At 42.2% G+C, this 17,909-nt stretch overlaps 1 protein-coding gene across 1 annotated transcript in view; it reads right to left on the reverse strand.

Annotated features, from left to right (window-relative positions):
* Positions 1 to 1,709: 1,709 nt before the first annotated feature.
* The window catches only part of LOC144607809 (proto-oncogene Wnt-3), a 60,430-nt gene continuing 44,230 nt past the window's right edge, over positions 1,710 to 17,909 (reverse strand). The window contains exons 3-4 of the mRNA XM_078424913.1: positions 9,373 to 9,638; positions 1,710 to 2,189 (exon numbers count right to left, since the gene is read on the reverse strand). Of these exons, the coding sequence (XP_078281039.1) occupies positions 1,710 to 2,189; positions 9,373 to 9,638 (746 nt within the window). The remainder of the gene's footprint in view (positions 2,190 to 9,372; positions 9,639 to 17,909) is intronic.

Here is a 17,909-nt window from a genome sequence, read left to right on the forward strand (position 1 = left end):
CAGCTTGTATCTTGAGCCCTGTGGGATATTGCATTGTGCAATGCATTCTGGAGGTTGTAGTCATTAATGCCAAGGTGACAGTATTTAAATTCAGAAACATAAAAATTGGGCCTGAACAAAACTAGAATGAAATTGATTTAAAGACGCCCTTGGTGGTATCAGCTTCCCTTTCTGGGGAGCTTTATTTCAGAATAGATTCATGTTTTATCAAATATTCAAAAATAATTCCATATACAAAGCTCTTCAAAGCCGACCTACTAGGGGACATTTTAAAATATGTAATTGTTGAAGAATTTCAAAGGTCTATTATAAATCCTTCTACGTGGAACATCAGAGGCTGAGGGGTATTCAGGGATCAGGGACTATTCTCTCCTAGTATAGTCCCTGATAGAACTATATAAAGTTACGAGAGGCACTGATAGGATAGACAGTCAGAAACTTTTTTTCTAGGGTGGAAATGTCAAACACTAGATAAGAGGGGCAAAGGAGATATAAAGCCAAGTTGTTTACGTGGAGAATGGTGGGTGCCTGGAATGTGCTGCCAGGTGTGTTGAAGGGGGCAGATACGATAGTGGCATTTAAGAGGATTTTGGAAAGGCACAAAGATATGCAGGGAAGGGAGGGATATGGATCACAAACATGCAGAGGAGACCACTTTAACTTGGCATCATGTTCAGCACAGGCATTTGTGAGCCAAAGAGACAATTCCTATGTTGTACTATTCTATGTTTTATGTACCCAAGGTCTTCCAAACTTCCCAATGGCATATCCTGAATTTAGTTCTGTTTATCTTTACTACCCTATCAATGTTTTGCGAGGTGGTTCAGTTTACTTGAGTGATGACTATTTCCCAAGAACAGCACCCTGATCCCTGTCCCTTCACCTCTGTCTTGATGACAATCTAATTCCCAGAGAAGATCACACAAATTGGCTTTGTGTTTGTCACTTTTAAAATAACAAAATACAAAGCCACCTAACCTGTGATCCATCCAAGTTATGATCATTGGTAATGAGCTATAATTCTTCCAATAATTCATTAGCATTATTCGTCATAATTACTTATCAGGTTGCTGGGATAAAATAAACAAATCCATAATAGTTAAAACTATGGGAATGCCATAAATGTTACTGATTGTAATAGTGACACAAAATGGCAGCTGTTCAAGTGTAAGGGCAGTCTGGGAAGATGGGAGCAAGATGTGGTAGGTAACGAGATAAAATTATTGTACAGAACCTGTTTGGGGTTCAATTAGAAATGTCACCTCTTCCTCAATCATTTTAAATTATGACCTCCTAGTATTTGAATAAAATAATAAATTTGATTAATTAGAGACTACATTCCCCAGAATTCATTGTTGACAATGTATGTGAAAACCAAAGTTCACATATCCTGCTTTGCCCAACAGTGGCTGGATGGTGCCATTCTGTGTGTGTGTGTGTGTGTGTGTGTGTGTGTGTGTGTGTGTGTGTGTGTGTGTGTGTGTGTGTGTGTGTGTGTGTGTGTGTGTGTGTGTGTGTGTGTGTGTGTCTGTGTGTGTGTGTGTGTGTGTGTGTGTGTACACGTATGTGTCTGTGCGTACACGTATGTGTCTGGGCGTACTTGTGCATGTTTGTGTGTGTGAGTGCGTGTGTTTGTATGTGCATGTGTGTGTGCATGTATGCATGCGAGCTTGTTATTGATGTTTGGGGGGGAGGGGTTGTTTGTCCTGTTATTTGCATGTATGTACATCATATACACGAACACACTCCTGGCAACTGACATAACAACACCAGTGGAATATGCAGTGACATTTCTCCTTGCGTTTCTCCGTCCTGGTGTTGTGCCCACGGCCGCAGCACAGCAAGTCGCAACCGTCGATGCCGTGAGATGTGACGTTGCAGATCCTGTCCCTGGTCCCAAAAGAGCCAGTTTCGGGGTTTGGCTCGCAAAAGTTTGGCGAGTTTTCATAATAGACAAGGTCCCTCTCGGTCGGCGGTTTAAAGAGCTCGTACTTGGCACGAAGGGTTTCCACCCAGCCCCGGGACTCTCTGTGCTTCTCCACCACCATCTCAGATGCACTGTCGTATTTATCTTTCAGATAATCCCCAATCACCCGGAAATCCGGCTGGGCCCACCAGCAGGTCTTCACCTCACAGCTCCCAGATAACCCATGGCATTTGCATTTCAGGTGCATGTGGTCCAGGATTGACTGCAACAACAATTAAGTGACACAATTAGCAAACTCTCTTCAGAACAGGACAGAATTGTTATGATATTGTGTATCTTTCTCGTGAGAGAAAATTTTGAATTATCTGTGATATTCTCATTTTGCCAGCTATAATACTCTACTTGTTGAAAAATGTTGTCATTGTAGATTCCCTTGTCTCATGTGATCATGGATCCTGCCTATGTCAACCACACTGGTGTGTTTGCAATCTCCTGCTAATGGTGACATGCAGTGTATTAGTGCCGTGGCCCCCACAACTGTCTGATTACTCCACCATAAGAGTTATAGAGTTATAGCGCATGGAAGCAGGCCCTTCAACCCAACCTGTCCATGCAGTTCAAGATACCCCATCTACGCTAGACCACGTGCCCACATTTTGGCCTTTTCCTCTAAACCTCTCCTATCCATGTCCCTGTCCAAATGCATTTCAAATGCTGTTACAGTACCTGCCTTAACCACGTTCTCTGGCAGCTTGTTCCATATACGCACTACCCGCTATATGAAACAGTTGCCCTCGGGTCCCTATTAAAGCTTTCACCTCTCACCTTAAACCTATGTCCTCTAGTTCTTGATTCCCCTACTCTGGCATTAATGCAAGATCAATTAATTAGATTAAGTAAAGCATAGAATTATTACGTTAAAAAGGGAGCTTAACCTTTTCTGTGTATTCTTATCCAATTGCTACCCACTGTATAATTTTGCCTCCAGTTTTTTGAATTTTACATATAAATTCTATCAGCACCAAATCAATGGTTTTAAATGTGCATTTAGCACTTCAATTACATCCTCAAAGCAAACCAAACCAACTATTCTGTTAAAGCTCATAATGGACTTGTGACTCCCTTAAATAATCACCACCATAAGCCAGGAATATACCAGTCTGAAGAAGGGTCTTGACCCGAAACGTCACCCATTCCTTCTCACCTGAGGTGCTGCCTGACCTGCTGAGTTACTCCAGCATTTTGTGAATAAATACCTTACTGTTGCTCCACTGTATAGTCAAAGTCATACTGCACTAAAATAACCCTTTAGGTTCAACTTGTCCATACCACCCAAGATGTCCCATCCAGTTCCATTTGCCTGCATCTGGCCCATATCCCTCCAACCTTTCTTATTCACGTACCTGTTCAGATTACTTTTTAATGTGTTATTGTACCTGACTTAACTATTTCATCTGGCAGCTCGTTCCATGTACGACCCTCAGTGTGAAGAAGTTGTCCCTCGGGTTCCTATTAAATATTTCCCCTCTCTCCTTAACCCCATGCTTTCTAGTTCTTGATTCACTTACTCTGGAGAAAAATACTCTGTACATTCACCCTGACCAGCTTCCTCTTCTGGGGAGCTTTGTTTCAGCTTAAATTAGGCAAGAATTACTGCCAGGAGTCATTGACATGCACTTGAATTTCCAAGGCATAGAAGACTAAAGGCCAAAGGTTGGAAGATACGATTTATGCAGATGGGTATCTACTTGCTGGCACGGACATGCTTGGCTGAATGGCCTGTTTACATGCTTATATGTGTCTATGGATCTATGACTCGATGGAAACTAGCATTAAAGTGATATGAAAATTATTGAATGTGGACTGACCGCTTATGACAGATAGATTTGAAAGGCCAAAGATGAATCCTTGTGGACACTAGAGTGATAGTGTAGATGGGAAGAGAAGCTATTGTAGGTGATTCCTTGCCTAGGACTGGTTAAATATGGTGGAACCAGAAGGCAGTTTCACACAGATCAATGAAAGTGGAAGGTACTGGGGAAGAAGGTGTTGTGCAGTCAATCACACCAAGGGAGCAGACAGCTCAGAAATAAATAAGGACAAAGTAGGTTGCATTTGCCAAAACATATGACATTAAAGACTTTGGTCAAAGCCATCTTGAGACACTAGCAAGAAGAAAGGGGTTGTGCTTTGGGAAATCCAAACAAGGAGTACCATGAAAGGTAACTTTTAGCATTGGTTTGGCCTGAGGGTTTAATGTAAGCCGTGGTGGTGATGTTCTCTGATTTCCCCCCAACTCAGTGACCTATGGGTTCAAGTGCCACTGTAATGCATTCTATGGTGAGTTCCACAGTGACACCAGGGCAGTGGTCTCAAAATCTTATCAGGCCTAACTAAAACTAAAACCTCAACCAACATTACTAAAGAGCAGATTATCTGAGGATATCAAATTACTGCTCAAGACCCCTTGCTTTGTGCAAATTTGGTTGCTGTGTTTCATGTATTTCAACACCATTATTGCCTCAAATGCTCCAAAAAGACATCCCCCATTTGGTGTGTCTTGAGATTACAAAAGACATTATCATTCTTTCTTCTTAATGAAACGGACCCAAAAGCATAATGCAAATGTCAAGTCCTTGCTGGGAATTTCTTTGCATTTATGTTTCACACATAGAAAAAGGGAAAGACATTACATCAAGTAGAATAGGTGGTTGTACACCCACGTCTTTCCTTGGGGCTGCTTTGAACGTAGGACTGGAGGTTGCTGAGAATGGGAGTTACTGCCTCATCTCCTCCAGTGACAAGTTAGTTAACAATCAGTAAATATTAACAGTTGAGATACATTTACAGGAAAAAACAAATTGCCAGAGGAACTGAGCAGGTCAGGCAGCATCTATGGAGGGAAATGGACAGATGACGTATCGGTTTGGGACCCTACTTTAGAAAACCTTCAGGTCTGAAGCAGATCCTGACCCAAAGTGTGTAGGAAAGAACTGCAGATGCTGGTTTAAATCGAAGGTAGACGCAAAATGCTGGAGTAACTCAGCAGGACAGGCAGCATCTCTGGAAAGAAGGAATGGGTGACATTTCGGGTCGAGACCCCCCTTCGGACTGAAGAAAGGTCTCGACCCAAAATGTCACCCATTCCTTCTCTCCAGAGATGCTGCCTGTCCCGCTGAGTTAGTCCAGCATTTTGTGTCTACCTCCTGATCCAAAATGTTGGTTGTCCATTTCCCTCCACAGATGCTGCCTGGTCTGCTGACTTCCTCCAGCGCTCAGATTTCACTCAGGTTTCCAGCATCTGCAGTCTCCTGAATGTCTGAGGTATATTTGCACTTCTCTTTTGGAAATTGGGGATAGATTTATGGCTTCAGGATTTGAAATGGATTCTTTGTTGATGATGAGCCAAGGAGCTCCATAATCTGCTGGAATATGAAAGTGTGAAGTGAATTGTAGTGTTATATTTACAATAATTTGACATAATAATACTAGTTCCAGCACACAAACATTGATTGCTGATGGAGATGGCTGATCTGTTTAGTGGTTATGTTGTGAACATTGTTCTTGAGGTTTGAGTCAGGAGGGGTACAATTTGGATGTAGGCCAAGTCTGTGATCATGATGACAAAATGTCGTCTGAAAACATAATAAATAAAAAGAAAGATTCACATTGTACTTGCCGTTTATAGCCTCGGGTAATCCCAAAGATGCAGAAGGGTTGTCAATGGTGCAATATAGAGAACAAGGCACTCAGCAAGATCCCGTGAACATCACTATGATAATGCCACATAACCCAGTTTAGTGATGTTAATTGATGGGATAAATATTTGATAGAACACTGAGGAAACCTTCCCTACTTTTCTACAACTTAGTGCTACCCAATCTATTATGTTCCCCTGAAAAATCAAGGTGGTGCCTCATTTAATGTGGCATCCAAAATATGCCATCCTTTTCAGTACAGTTCTCCTTCTTTTATCATTCTGCCAGATAGCTTCCTCTTTGGAACGAGTCCAAAACCCAGCATAAACACAAGGCATGGTTCTCACTTGCCAAGAAACCTGAAGAGTTGTTGCAGTTGGAGACGCTGTTGATTTACTGTCTGACGATGACCAGAGAAACACACCACTGTGGCGCAATTTCACAGCTCACATAAATGCATTTGTAATTTCTGGAAATCCCATCTCCACCACTCGCTCATGGAACCGATGAAATGTCAGAAATGCGCAAGAAAAATTGGTAAAGAGGATACCATTCAGTACACAAATCCATTAACCCACCCTTTCTAATGTAGCTTCTCCCAACTGACTGACCTGGACTATCTTATTCTTTTTTAATCATTTTTATTAATATCAGTTCTTAACCTAAAATAATTTAAGTGTTTGTTCCACTGACTCAGTTTTTGTGCATTGTGAGTAAAAACATGTTGTCAGCTTAATTACATTACACACAGTCATGAAGTTATGGTTAGTACCTCTAGCTGTGACCATAACATTTAATGCAACCTTGATAACACTTTCATATTCCACATAAATCGTTATTAGAATACTTCTGTTACCTATTTTGGAGTCATAACTATCAATTCTGTAATCTATGTTTTGACTCCAATTTTGTGACTGAAATAAGCAACTGTCACCAAGTCAACAACAAATTGGACCCAGCAATTGTGTGACTCCTGGCTGAACTGTATTCTCTGCAGCTTATTCCAGTCTTTAACTAAAATCTGAAACCAACTTTGTGCAACTGTCTGATAAGTTCCTATCCTACCACCACCACAATCTGATCTCAGAATGCCCCACGGTGCTTATAGCCCATGGCGGGCGTTTTGAAGAGTGGTCATGTCCCCAGAGCAGGACACTCAATCAGTGAATCCCATTTAGTGCCATTGCCTGAAGAGAAAATAACATGCACTGCTTGCATCTTGCTTAGTCAGGGGTTATGGGGAGAAGGCCGGAAAATGAGGTTAAGAGGGAAAGATAGATCAGCCATGATTGAATGATGGAGTAGACTGAATGGCTTAATACTGTTCCTATCACTTCTGAACATTTCTTCGTGTGAATCACAGTCTTTTTTTCCAGGGTAATCAAGAACGAGAGGAGACATAGGTTTAAGGTGAGAGAGGAAAGATTTATCAGGAACCTGAGGGGCAACTTTTTCCACACAGAGGATGGTGAACGTATGGAATGAATTGCCAGAGGAGGTAGTTGAGACATGTGCTTTAACAATATTTAAAATACACTGGATACATGGATAGGAAAGATTTAGAGGGACATGGACCAAATGTGGGCATTTGGGACTGGCTGAGATGGTGCATCTTGGTCGGCATTAACAGGTTCAGCTGATGATCTCTGACTCTAGCACTCCGTGACGCTAGTGTCACAAAGTTCTTCATGTTCCAAGATGCTCAATAGCACCTTGACTTTACCCTTCATCCAAAAAGCAACATCTCTGACATTGAAGCACTCTCTCTATATTACATAGGAATATCAATTGAGATTCAGAGTGAGACATAAACCTACGTACCTCCAACTCAAAGATTCATCTATCCTCTGAGCTATGGCTCGATGGCGCTACGAACATTTTCAAAGACCCATTATGTTCAATGATCCACTGATCAGTGTAGCTTGCACTGAAAAATTGGCTCTGGTGGTCAGGACCATTAACCAGAACACCTATTGATCAAACAGATCTTCCCCATGGGCTGGGTACAGTGTATGCCAGTAGATCGGTTCACTTCACTTCAATGTGAAGGGTTCACCCAGCAGCTGAGGGCACTAGACTGCAATTACCAGAGACAAATTAGGCCTGGGTGCAGATTAGATCAGTTGAAGCAGGCATACCGATGCTTCTTCTCACAGTCATCTTCTGGAAAGTGACTAATTTGCAGTACTCTTTAAAAGAGTCCTGATTGAGAATAAATGATATGTACCTTAATGACGTGAATGCCAGGAAGATCCACTGGCTTTATGCCACCTACCTGTTTACCCACAGCAAACACCTGGATGGGGAGGTCTTCGTGCCAAACTGCCTCATGTATTATTTTCATTGCCAGGCTTGTTTCAGGGCGTAATTTACAGTGTTATATAAACTACCAGTAAACTGTAGTTACCCCTCCCTTATGAATATACTCAACTCATCCATTCCCGCAAGTACAGTCCTACCTCGGGAAAGCAACTACCATGAATGACTCTTTATAAGTGCCCTGAATGCCACATACTTTTAGAGTTATAGAAACTAACTAGCTTGGTTCATACCAATATTTGTCTGAGCACGCTCAATTCCTGTTTGAAGACTTGCTTTTCTGCTCACTCATCATTGATGAAATCCTTGCCCTTTTCATCCTTGTTCCCTCTTGGCGACATCAGGCACAGGAATGGAATTAACCTCTATTTGTCACTGATGGCGCCCATGTCTATCTCACCATTTTCTTGGCAGGGACTGACTACTTCAGTCATGTCACGCTCTTTCTTGGGCATTAGGGCACAAATGATTCCAGCAATTCAGCAATGGAATGCCATAATGACCACAATTCCAGCAATCAACTCCCATCAGAGATGGTCGCATCCATGGTTGCTGCAACTTTTTGGAACTGGGCATATATCTGGTGCAATAGAGTACCGTCTTACATTGATGATAGACACAAAAAGCTGGAACAACTCAGGCAGCAGCAACTCAGGCAGCAGCAACTCAGGCAGGCAGTAACTGGACAGGCAGCATCTCTGGATAGAAAGAATGGGTGATGTTTTGGGTTGAAACTCTTCTTCAGACATACCTGATGGCCAGGAAGCTGCCTATCATAGCCAACGTAGGAAGGATGCATGTCGATGAGTAGTGTATTCAGAAACCCTAGAAACTTAGAATATCCATTCTCCTTCTTTTCAATATTCAGTCTGGATCTGAAACCATTGAGTGCCAACTCTACGGACACTTTTTGAGTTCCCGTCTCTCACTTTCCATTGAAGAGAAGCAAGCTCCAATATAACTCACAGTATGACAGCACTGTTGGGTAGTGAGTTGCTGAGACTAATGCAATGGCTGGAGGGTGACACCCTCTCCCCTGCACCCTTCACCTCCCAATCCCATTGTACTCAGAGCTTGACAGGACTTGTTGTATCAGAAGGCAGTGAATTCAGTCCCCTACCTAGCAAGTGTAGGCCAGATGTGCCTTACTCCCTGTGTGAAGTACAAAGGGAATGCTGCATTGTCAGATATGCTCTCCTGAGGCTGTACTGAAACCTCAAATGACCGGCCTGATGTAATTTAGATAACACGGCGCATATTAACTTCTTCCGTGCAAGCAAAAAAAATTCTCCATGAGAATGTTCAAACTAGACTACAATCTAAAATAATGAAAAAGATAAATGATGTTTCAAAGCAGATCTCACATCCCATTCAATCTGATATGAGAAGACTGCATTGCATCAAGACCAGGTCAGTTTTGTTCCTTACCGTCCGTCCAGCCTCGTTGTTATGTCGGTTCATGGCAGACCTGGCATCGGGCCTGTTCTCCCGTGCGTCAGCAAACTCCCTGGACACCAGCACGCCAAACTCGGCATCCTCGCTGCAGCCCCCCCACTTCCAGCCCTCGCCCGGCGGCCCCTTGTGGTGCGAGTCGCAGCCACAGATGGTGTTGGAGCCCTCGGCGCAGGAACGTGTCACGGCAAAGGCCACTCCAGCTGAGGCAATGGCATGGACAAAGGCAGACTCCCGGGTGGCTGGAAGTTGAGACAAAAAGGAGAGAAGGGGATCAGGACATGGACAGATTTCAACACTGCCACAGAAAAGAAGCCAATGGTTCATGTTTTGTAATCTGAACTAATGACATGATGCATCTGTAAACTATTGTGAAGATGTCTGTTGCCAATGTTTGTGTTTCTTTCATCATTAGAAATGTAATTATTATATATTACGTTAAATAGCAGGCAAGATATTGTGATTTAAAGAGAGTTTTGCCAATAGGACCTCTTCTGAGAATCTGTGGCTGAAGTGATGATGAATTGAGGCAGTATGATATTTTACTAAGTCTGATCAACTTCATTTTGTTTACAACAACCTGGCTTGGAAATAATTTTGGAAAACTCGTATGATTTGTCACTGAACCTAAGAGTTACATTAATTTAGTTCACACAAGTGATTCTGGATTAAATACAATGTTTATTGCCAGTTGGAAAGTCTACTCCTGAAAACATTTTAAATGAAGCTGGAATGAAACGCTCCTTTTAAAAAAAAATCTGCATTGTAAATTTGCATGTGTTTTTCAGGAAGGGTTTTTTTGCCGCTACTTTCTCACTTAAAAATCTCTTGTTCGTAGGAGCAAATTCAGATCTAGCACGTTTACTTTTTCATTTGTGAGCTATTTTACTGAAGGGGCATCACAGCCAAAACTAATCTTGGATTCTTCCTCATGTGAAAATGCATGCATAATTTCAGCAAGGGTTAATGAATACTAATCAGGAGTGGGGCCTCTGGGTTATTTATTTCCTTCCCACTCAGAGACAATAAACGCATTCGTAGGATGGTGCATTTTTGTGCTGATGTTATTACATACTGCTGGGGAAACTCTTCAATTAAAAAGGGAAGCTGATGATGAGATTAGCCCTTTAAAAAGAAGCATTTATATTGTCAATCATCTTTGAAGGTGAAGATCTCCAAATAAAGAGGTCATTTGCAATGAAAGCTCCCTCTTTAAAGATGATGAGAGTCACGGCATAAAAATAATTACCCTCCCATATTGAAAGGATTGTTGACAATATTTCTGTTAAAAGAGGTGCTTATGGTGAGATTCATCCGTTAAAAGTGACACATTAAGAAGAATTATTACCAAAGTACTATATAGAATTATTGTCATGCTGCATCTTTCCCATATAAGAGGGTTGCTGATTCCAGGCGTTTGCCTTTAAATTGTGATATATGTGAGATTTCCCCATTAAAAAAGGCGCTGATTATTATCCGCACTTCATTACGAGGAGCACCAATGGTCGCAGCTAGGCATTAAAATAAATTTCAGTGGTTTACTGATAATCTTCAGCTCTCTTTTCATGACATCAACAAACCCCAGCCATTGAGTTGCACACTGGGGACTCCTGTCAAAAGCATCCATTATTATCTTACCAGTTGGCAGGGAGATCAAATTAGATGGAATCACATCTTATTTCTATATTTTGAATTAGAAAACAGTTAAGTAATAACATGAAAACATCATTGGCACTGTATGATATTTCTTTGTGCTTTTCTGGAGTGCTGGAAACCTTTAAACATTTTGGTTATTATCTCCTCAGTTGAAAAGAAAACTAGTAAAATTTAATTAGGATATGATAATGTTTTTATATTAACAGTGTGATTTCCCCCACCCATTTATATATCTATTGCTTTTGGTGGAGGGAGCCACACTGAGTTTGAATCTGGTTGATCACTTCTAATGAACAGTTCATATCCGTGAGAGTGTTCACTGTTGGTTGTGTTCAATGTGAAGATGTCCAGAGTAGATGAAATGGTATTTCTACATCTAAGCCTTTGCTTCTCCATTTACTCATATTGGCTCCATGACCCTTTAATAATCTTACCTAACAAGATCCCAGCAACCAAATTGGACCAGCAAACCGGCACAGCTCGGAGAATGATCCTACAACCTTACGGGCTCTCTTGCTCAGTTCTATAATGGACACATTTACCGTTTCCCTTCTAATTATTTGCATTTCCCTATCCAGCACAGATAATGCCATCAATCATCACTGACAAGTTACTTTCCATTTTGGTATCAATGTGTTCTATAACATATGATTCAATTTTTGAAATCCGCTCTATGTAAACGAAAGAAAAGACAAAAACAGAAACAAACATTTTTTAAAAACTTACACTTATAGAATGCTTTTGTAATATCAAGGAATCCTAACCCCTAACGATTAATACGGTCATTTGAAATTGGAGGTAGTCATTGAAGTCAATTTGCACACAGAAAGTTTCAAGAAACAGAAGTTTGGTTTAGTTTAGTCCATTGTCAGGCATACCAAGGTACAGTGCAAAGCTTTTGTTACGTGCTAAGCAGTCAGCGGAAAGAAAATACATGATTACAAATCGAGACATCCATTGTGTACAGATATCGGATAAAGAGAATAACATGAATAATGTTTAGTGGAAGATAAAGTCCAGTAGATGTAGAGAGGAGTGAGTGTGTGTTGTGGCTGCAGGCACCTTCACCCTGGTTTACAGAATGTATGTTGCCTAAAGGATAAATGTTGCCGAGAATACAAGGAATAACTACTCTGGTCTTCACCATTTTAACCACCTGAGGGTATAGACAGTTTAACATTGCGAACAAAAATGATATAGTTTCATTAATCTGCCGGAGAGTTATGAGAGATATGAGCTTGCATATTATTGTACATTTAACTTGTGAATCGCCTGGTGCTGTGTGCTGGAAAGTTAATTACATGTACTTCACAACCATAATAGGATTTTTACTCAGGGCAATCACGTTGAAATTGATTTAACAGTCATCTCCTGGATCTTTAGCATAAAAAAGAAGCAAATCTAGCTTTATTTCCCCTGAATCTAACTAACAATGATTAAAAAAAACAATGCATGCCATAAATACTCAATTGGGTCATGGGTGTCCCTCATAGAAAGAGACTTGTCATCTCCATCTAATCTAAAGAAATTCGATGGCGTTGTTGGCTTTTAATGTCCATGGGAAAACTGGATGTGCATGATACTTACCGATACCCTGAAAACAAACAAACAATGATATATTCTTGCTTAACCCTGGTCCTCGAAATGTCAAAAAAAAAAACACGATGGGTGAAAGATAAGGGGGTTGCAATGAAAGGTCAATGATGAATATTTAGCGACGTGCAGACGCCCAGGAGTAGGACAAGGAGCATGGTGTTAACGTAATTGTGAACGAGGAACTCACCAAAAGAGCAAGGCCAATGGACAGTGATCTAGGAGACACAATCAGTGTGTCCTGGGACCGTTTAAAGGTGTGGGATGGTCCTGGAATTAAGTATGAGAGAGTAAGTGTGAGAGTGTAAATGTCGGAGGTGTGGGAATGCCCTGTGACAGCTCAGGACAGAGGCCGACTCTCTTGCCTGGAAAATGAGTTGCATTACCTGCTGAGTGTCTGAATCTGCCTTTGTTAGCTCGGTGTCACACTGTATTATTAATACAATAGAGAGAGTTACTTCAGGCAACGTTACCCACTGCAGAGTTCTGGCATTCCCTGACAAATCGTAGCAACAGCCAACTATTCTTAATTCTAGTGTGTCCCCAATCGGGTGGGGTGGACTAGGAAATCCCTATTGAAACACTTTCATCAAAATGACTAAAGGGCGTGTGAATAGCGCAGCTATGGCCCTAATCACTAGTTCGCGCTGATATAGTTTGCCCTCTCTCGCAGTGGGGTAGAAGCTTAACTCTTTTTCTCAGTATAAGCTTATTTTGCTCTTTTTAATCCCTTTAGCTCATGAAGCATCAAAACTGATCCTGGGCATTTCAACTCAGAAGCAAATAATGTTTTTTTTTTAAAGAAGATATGGTTTAAAAAATTAATTTAAGTGGCAGTAATGGTAGAACCAGGCCGTAACATCTTGTCGGGTCTGCTGACCTGGTGCTAAGAGGGGGCGGCGCGGATCAGGGTAAAGGTGTCAACGAGCGCGACACACACACACTCCTCTCTAATCTCAATGCTCCCTCCTCACCCACCACCACCCCCCTCCCCACCTCCCCGACTTGATTGAAGAGCGAGAAATTTCGAAACCTACTGAATCTCTGAAGAGAAAGGGGAGAGGGGGGAAGAACCACGGGGCACAAACCAAAAACAGAGAGCAGCTAAAGTTAAAAATGAATAAACATTTCAAAGTGGGACGGCGAATACAGTGCCGGTTAAAATTCCTTACACGGAATTCTCGGTTAATTTTATGATTCATTAATTCATCCATTCAATTCTTAGGAACGAATGATTCATTCGTTGATTTATATTGAAGATAGACACAAAAAGCTGGAGTAACACAGCGGGTCAGGCAGCATCTCTGGAGAAAGGGAATAGGTTGACGTTTCGGGTCGAGACCCTTCTTCAGACCGCATTAAACTGTTTGCTTACTTCATTGATTTAAAATTCACACATTGTGGATTGTAGAGAGATGATAAAATCTGTGGAACATCGCCAACTTCCCTCCGAAGTCGGCCAAATCTCAATTTAAACAAAAACCGTAAAGCATTGTGTACCAAGTGCAATCGGTCATCATAAACCGATCAAGAGTTGACCCGCTTGAGGATCTAGACCCAAAATACTAAAGCCAACATCACTTTGAATGTGAGGGTATTTCAGTGGTCAGGTAACAATGGATCAGAATACCACGGATTACTTGTAAAACTCTCCCATTGTTGCACAGAAAGAGCAGGCCAATATAACAGTGAGAGTAATTATTACCAAGCCCCCAAATCCGTGCACTGTAAACCGTCCTAAATGGAAGATGTTTTCGTTCTAATAAAAATCCGATTTAGAATTAACCCGGTATTTTCTCCTCTTTCGGGCATTCTCGCCAAATTACACTTCGCGGAAACCTAATATTTATTACCAACTGAATTCAGAGTGATTTTAAAGAAATACAAGAATCTATTTGGGGATTTAGTCTCAAAAACGCATCTCCTCCGGGACTTAGTGCGAATTGGTTGAGGAAGCGAGAACCGAGGCAGGGAGAGGATTGGTAAGGAGCAACTGGGAGATGCAGGAGGTTACAGAGCGCCCTGGTTTCTGTGTATCGTTCAGCATTAACTTGCTGATGGCAGAAAACTCCATTGCGTTTTCACTTCTGGAGACGTGTTCATAGAAATAGGGCTGAGGTTTCTTCTCAGTGGTTAAAATAAAGTGTAAGAAGTGTCTCTCTTCGGTGTAAACCAGCATCTGCATTTCCTTCCTACACATACAATAGTCTTAATAATGAGCCGTGCAACATCATAACTATTTCTCCAGATTAAAATATGCGAAAGCCAGAGGTGATTAGTTTTTTTCCTTGGTGTGCTCTGCTGTGAAAAGTGCCGGAGATGGCTGTATGTTGTGCCCCAGAACTCCTTCTAAGCGAAATCAAACAAGTCGTTTCGAAATGACCTAATGGGCCGTGCAGTCAAGGAGCTGGGGGTACAGAACGTGCACACGAGTTTGTAGCTGGTTTACGAAGTGGCATTCCACCTTTACGAATGGGCTGAGTGCCAGGGAATTTCAGTCTGGAGGCGTCATGCAAGTCTCAACACTTTAGGGAGAAAGTTGCTGTCGATTAGTCACAGTCAATACAATATTGTGCCGAATCGTGTGAAAAGCAAATGCAGAAATCTCTCTAAATATCCCCCATAACCTACATTAAACACTTATGGCAAGATTTTTATGTAAGCTAAAAAATATTTTTAAAAAAAATTCATTCAGGGAATGTGGGTGTTGCTGACCAGGCTAATGATTTATTCTTTAGGAAGTGACTGCCGATGCAGGTTTCCACTGAAGGCCGACACGAAATGCTAGAGTAACTCAGAGGGCCAGGCAGCATCTCCGGAGAAAAGGAATCAGTGGAGACCCTTCTTCAGGATTTATTGCCATCCCCTGATAAGAGCTGGGTAATCGGTTGCCTACATGTGCACTGAGAGCACTCCCACAGTAGACAGTCAGGGAGCTTCAGCAGTTTGAATGTAGACCACAGACTGGTAATCAAGGCAGAGCGGTATATTTTTTGAAGGGGAGAAAAGATGATGGTACAGCACATGTGCCAGCTGCCCTGTTATAGGTAGCTGATTGTGAATGGTGGGGGTGTGGGCCCGCAGGTGTGTGCGGGTATGTGTCACACATTCTGAAGGTTCTTGGAGTGCAGGTTGTCGGAGTACGTTTTGTTGATGCTGTGTCAGACACCCTGCTTTGTCATGGTGTGAACTTTTATGAGTTTTGATGGAGCCAGAAGAGTGGATAGTTGGGATGTCAGCTACTCACTGTGGGAAAACCTGTATCAAAATATGTGTCCAGTCAAGCTGTTGATCAACGGTGTCGCCTCGATGTTGTCAATAGACAATAGACAATAGACAATAGACAATAGGTGCAGGAGTAGGCCATTCAGCCCTTCGAGCCAGCACCGCCATTCAATGCGATCATGGCTGATCACTATCAATCAGTACCCCGTTCCTGCCTTCTCCCCATACCCCCTCACTCCGCTATCCTTAAGAGCTCTATCCAGCTCTCTCTTGAAAGCATCCAACGAACTGGCCTCCACTGCCTTCTGAGGCAGAGAATTCCACACCTTCACCACCCTCTGACTGAAAAAGTTCTTCCTCATCTCCGTTTTAAATGGCCTACCCCTTATTCTCAAACTGTGGCCCCTTGTTCTGGACTCCCCCTACATTGGGAACATGTTATCTGCCTCTAATGTGTCCAATCCCCTAATTATCTTATATGTTTCAATAAGATCCCCCCTCATCCTTCTAAATTCCAGTGTATACAAGCCCAATCGCTCCAGCCTTTCAACATACGACAATCCCGCCATTCCGGGAATTAATCTAGTGAACCTACGCTGCACGCCCTCCATAGCAAGAATATCCTTCCTCAAATTTGGAGACCAAAACTGCACACAGTACTCCAGGTGCGGTCTCACCAGGGCCCGGTACAACTGTAGAAGGACCTCTTTGCTCCTATACTCAACTCCTCTTGTTACGAAGGCCAACATTCCATTGGCTTTCTTCACTGCCTGCTGAACCTGCATGCTTCCTTTCATTGACTGATGCACTAGGACACCCAGATCTCGTTGAACTCCCCCTCCTCCTAACTTGACACCATTCAGATAATAATCTGCCTTTCTATTCTTACTTCCAAAGTGAATAACCTCACACTTATCTACATTAAACTGCATCTGCCATGTATCCGCCCACTCACACAACCTGTCCAAGTCACCCTGCAGCCTTATTGCATCTTCCTCACAATTCACACTACCCCCCAACTTAGTATCATCTGCAAATTTGCTAATGGTACTTTTAATCCCTTCGTCTAAGTCATTAATGTATATCGTAAATAGCTGGGGTCCCAGCACCGAACCTTGCGGTACCCCACTGGTCACTGCCTGCCATTCCGAAAGGGACCCATTTATCCCCACTCTTTGCTTTCTGTCTGTTAACCAATTTTCTATCCATGTCAGTACCCTACCCCCAATACCATGTGCCCTAATTTTGCCCACTAATCTCCTATGTGGGACCTTGTCGAAGGCTTTCTGAAAGTCGAGGTACACCACATCCACTGACTCTCCCCTGTCAATTTTCCTAGTTACATCCTCAAAAAATTCCAGTAGATTTGTCAAGCATGATTTCCCCTTCGTAAATCCATGCTGACTCGGAATGATCCCGTTACTGCTATCCAAATGCTCAGCAATTTCGTCTTTTATAATTGACTCCAGCATTTTCCCCACCACTGATGTCAGACTAACTGGTCTATAATTACCCGTTTTCTCTCTCCCTCCTTTCTTAAAAAGTGGGATAACATTTGCTATTCTCCAATCCACAGGAACTGATCCTGAATCTATAGAACATTGAAAAATGACCTCCAATGCTTCCACTATTTCTAGAGCCACCTCCTTAAGTACCCTGGGATGCAGACCATCAGGCCCTGGGGATTTATCAGCCTTCAGTCCCATCAGTCTACCCAAAACCATTTCCTGCCTAATGTGGATTTCCTTCAGTTCCTCCATCACCCTAGGTTCTCCGGCCCCTAGAACATTTGGGAGATTGTGTGTATCTTCCTCAGTGAAGACAGATCCAAAGTAACGGTTTAACTCGTCTGCCATTTCTTTGTTCCCCATAATCATCCTAGTGGTTTGAATGATGTTGACGTCATTGAATGACTTTGGAAGGTTATTGGCCTTTCCGGTGCGGGAAGTGGTTCACACCTGTTACTTGTATTGTATGAATGTTACTTGCTGAGTGTCAGCGCAAGGCTGAATATTGCTCCAGACTTGTACTTATCCAAG

This window comes from Rhinoraja longicauda, chromosome 29 (genome assembly GCF_053455715.1).
Source record: "Rhinoraja longicauda isolate Sanriku21f chromosome 29, sRhiLon1.1, whole genome shotgun sequence".
NCBI lineage: Eukaryota > Metazoa > Chordata > Chondrichthyes > Rajiformes > Arhynchobatidae > Rhinoraja > Rhinoraja longicauda.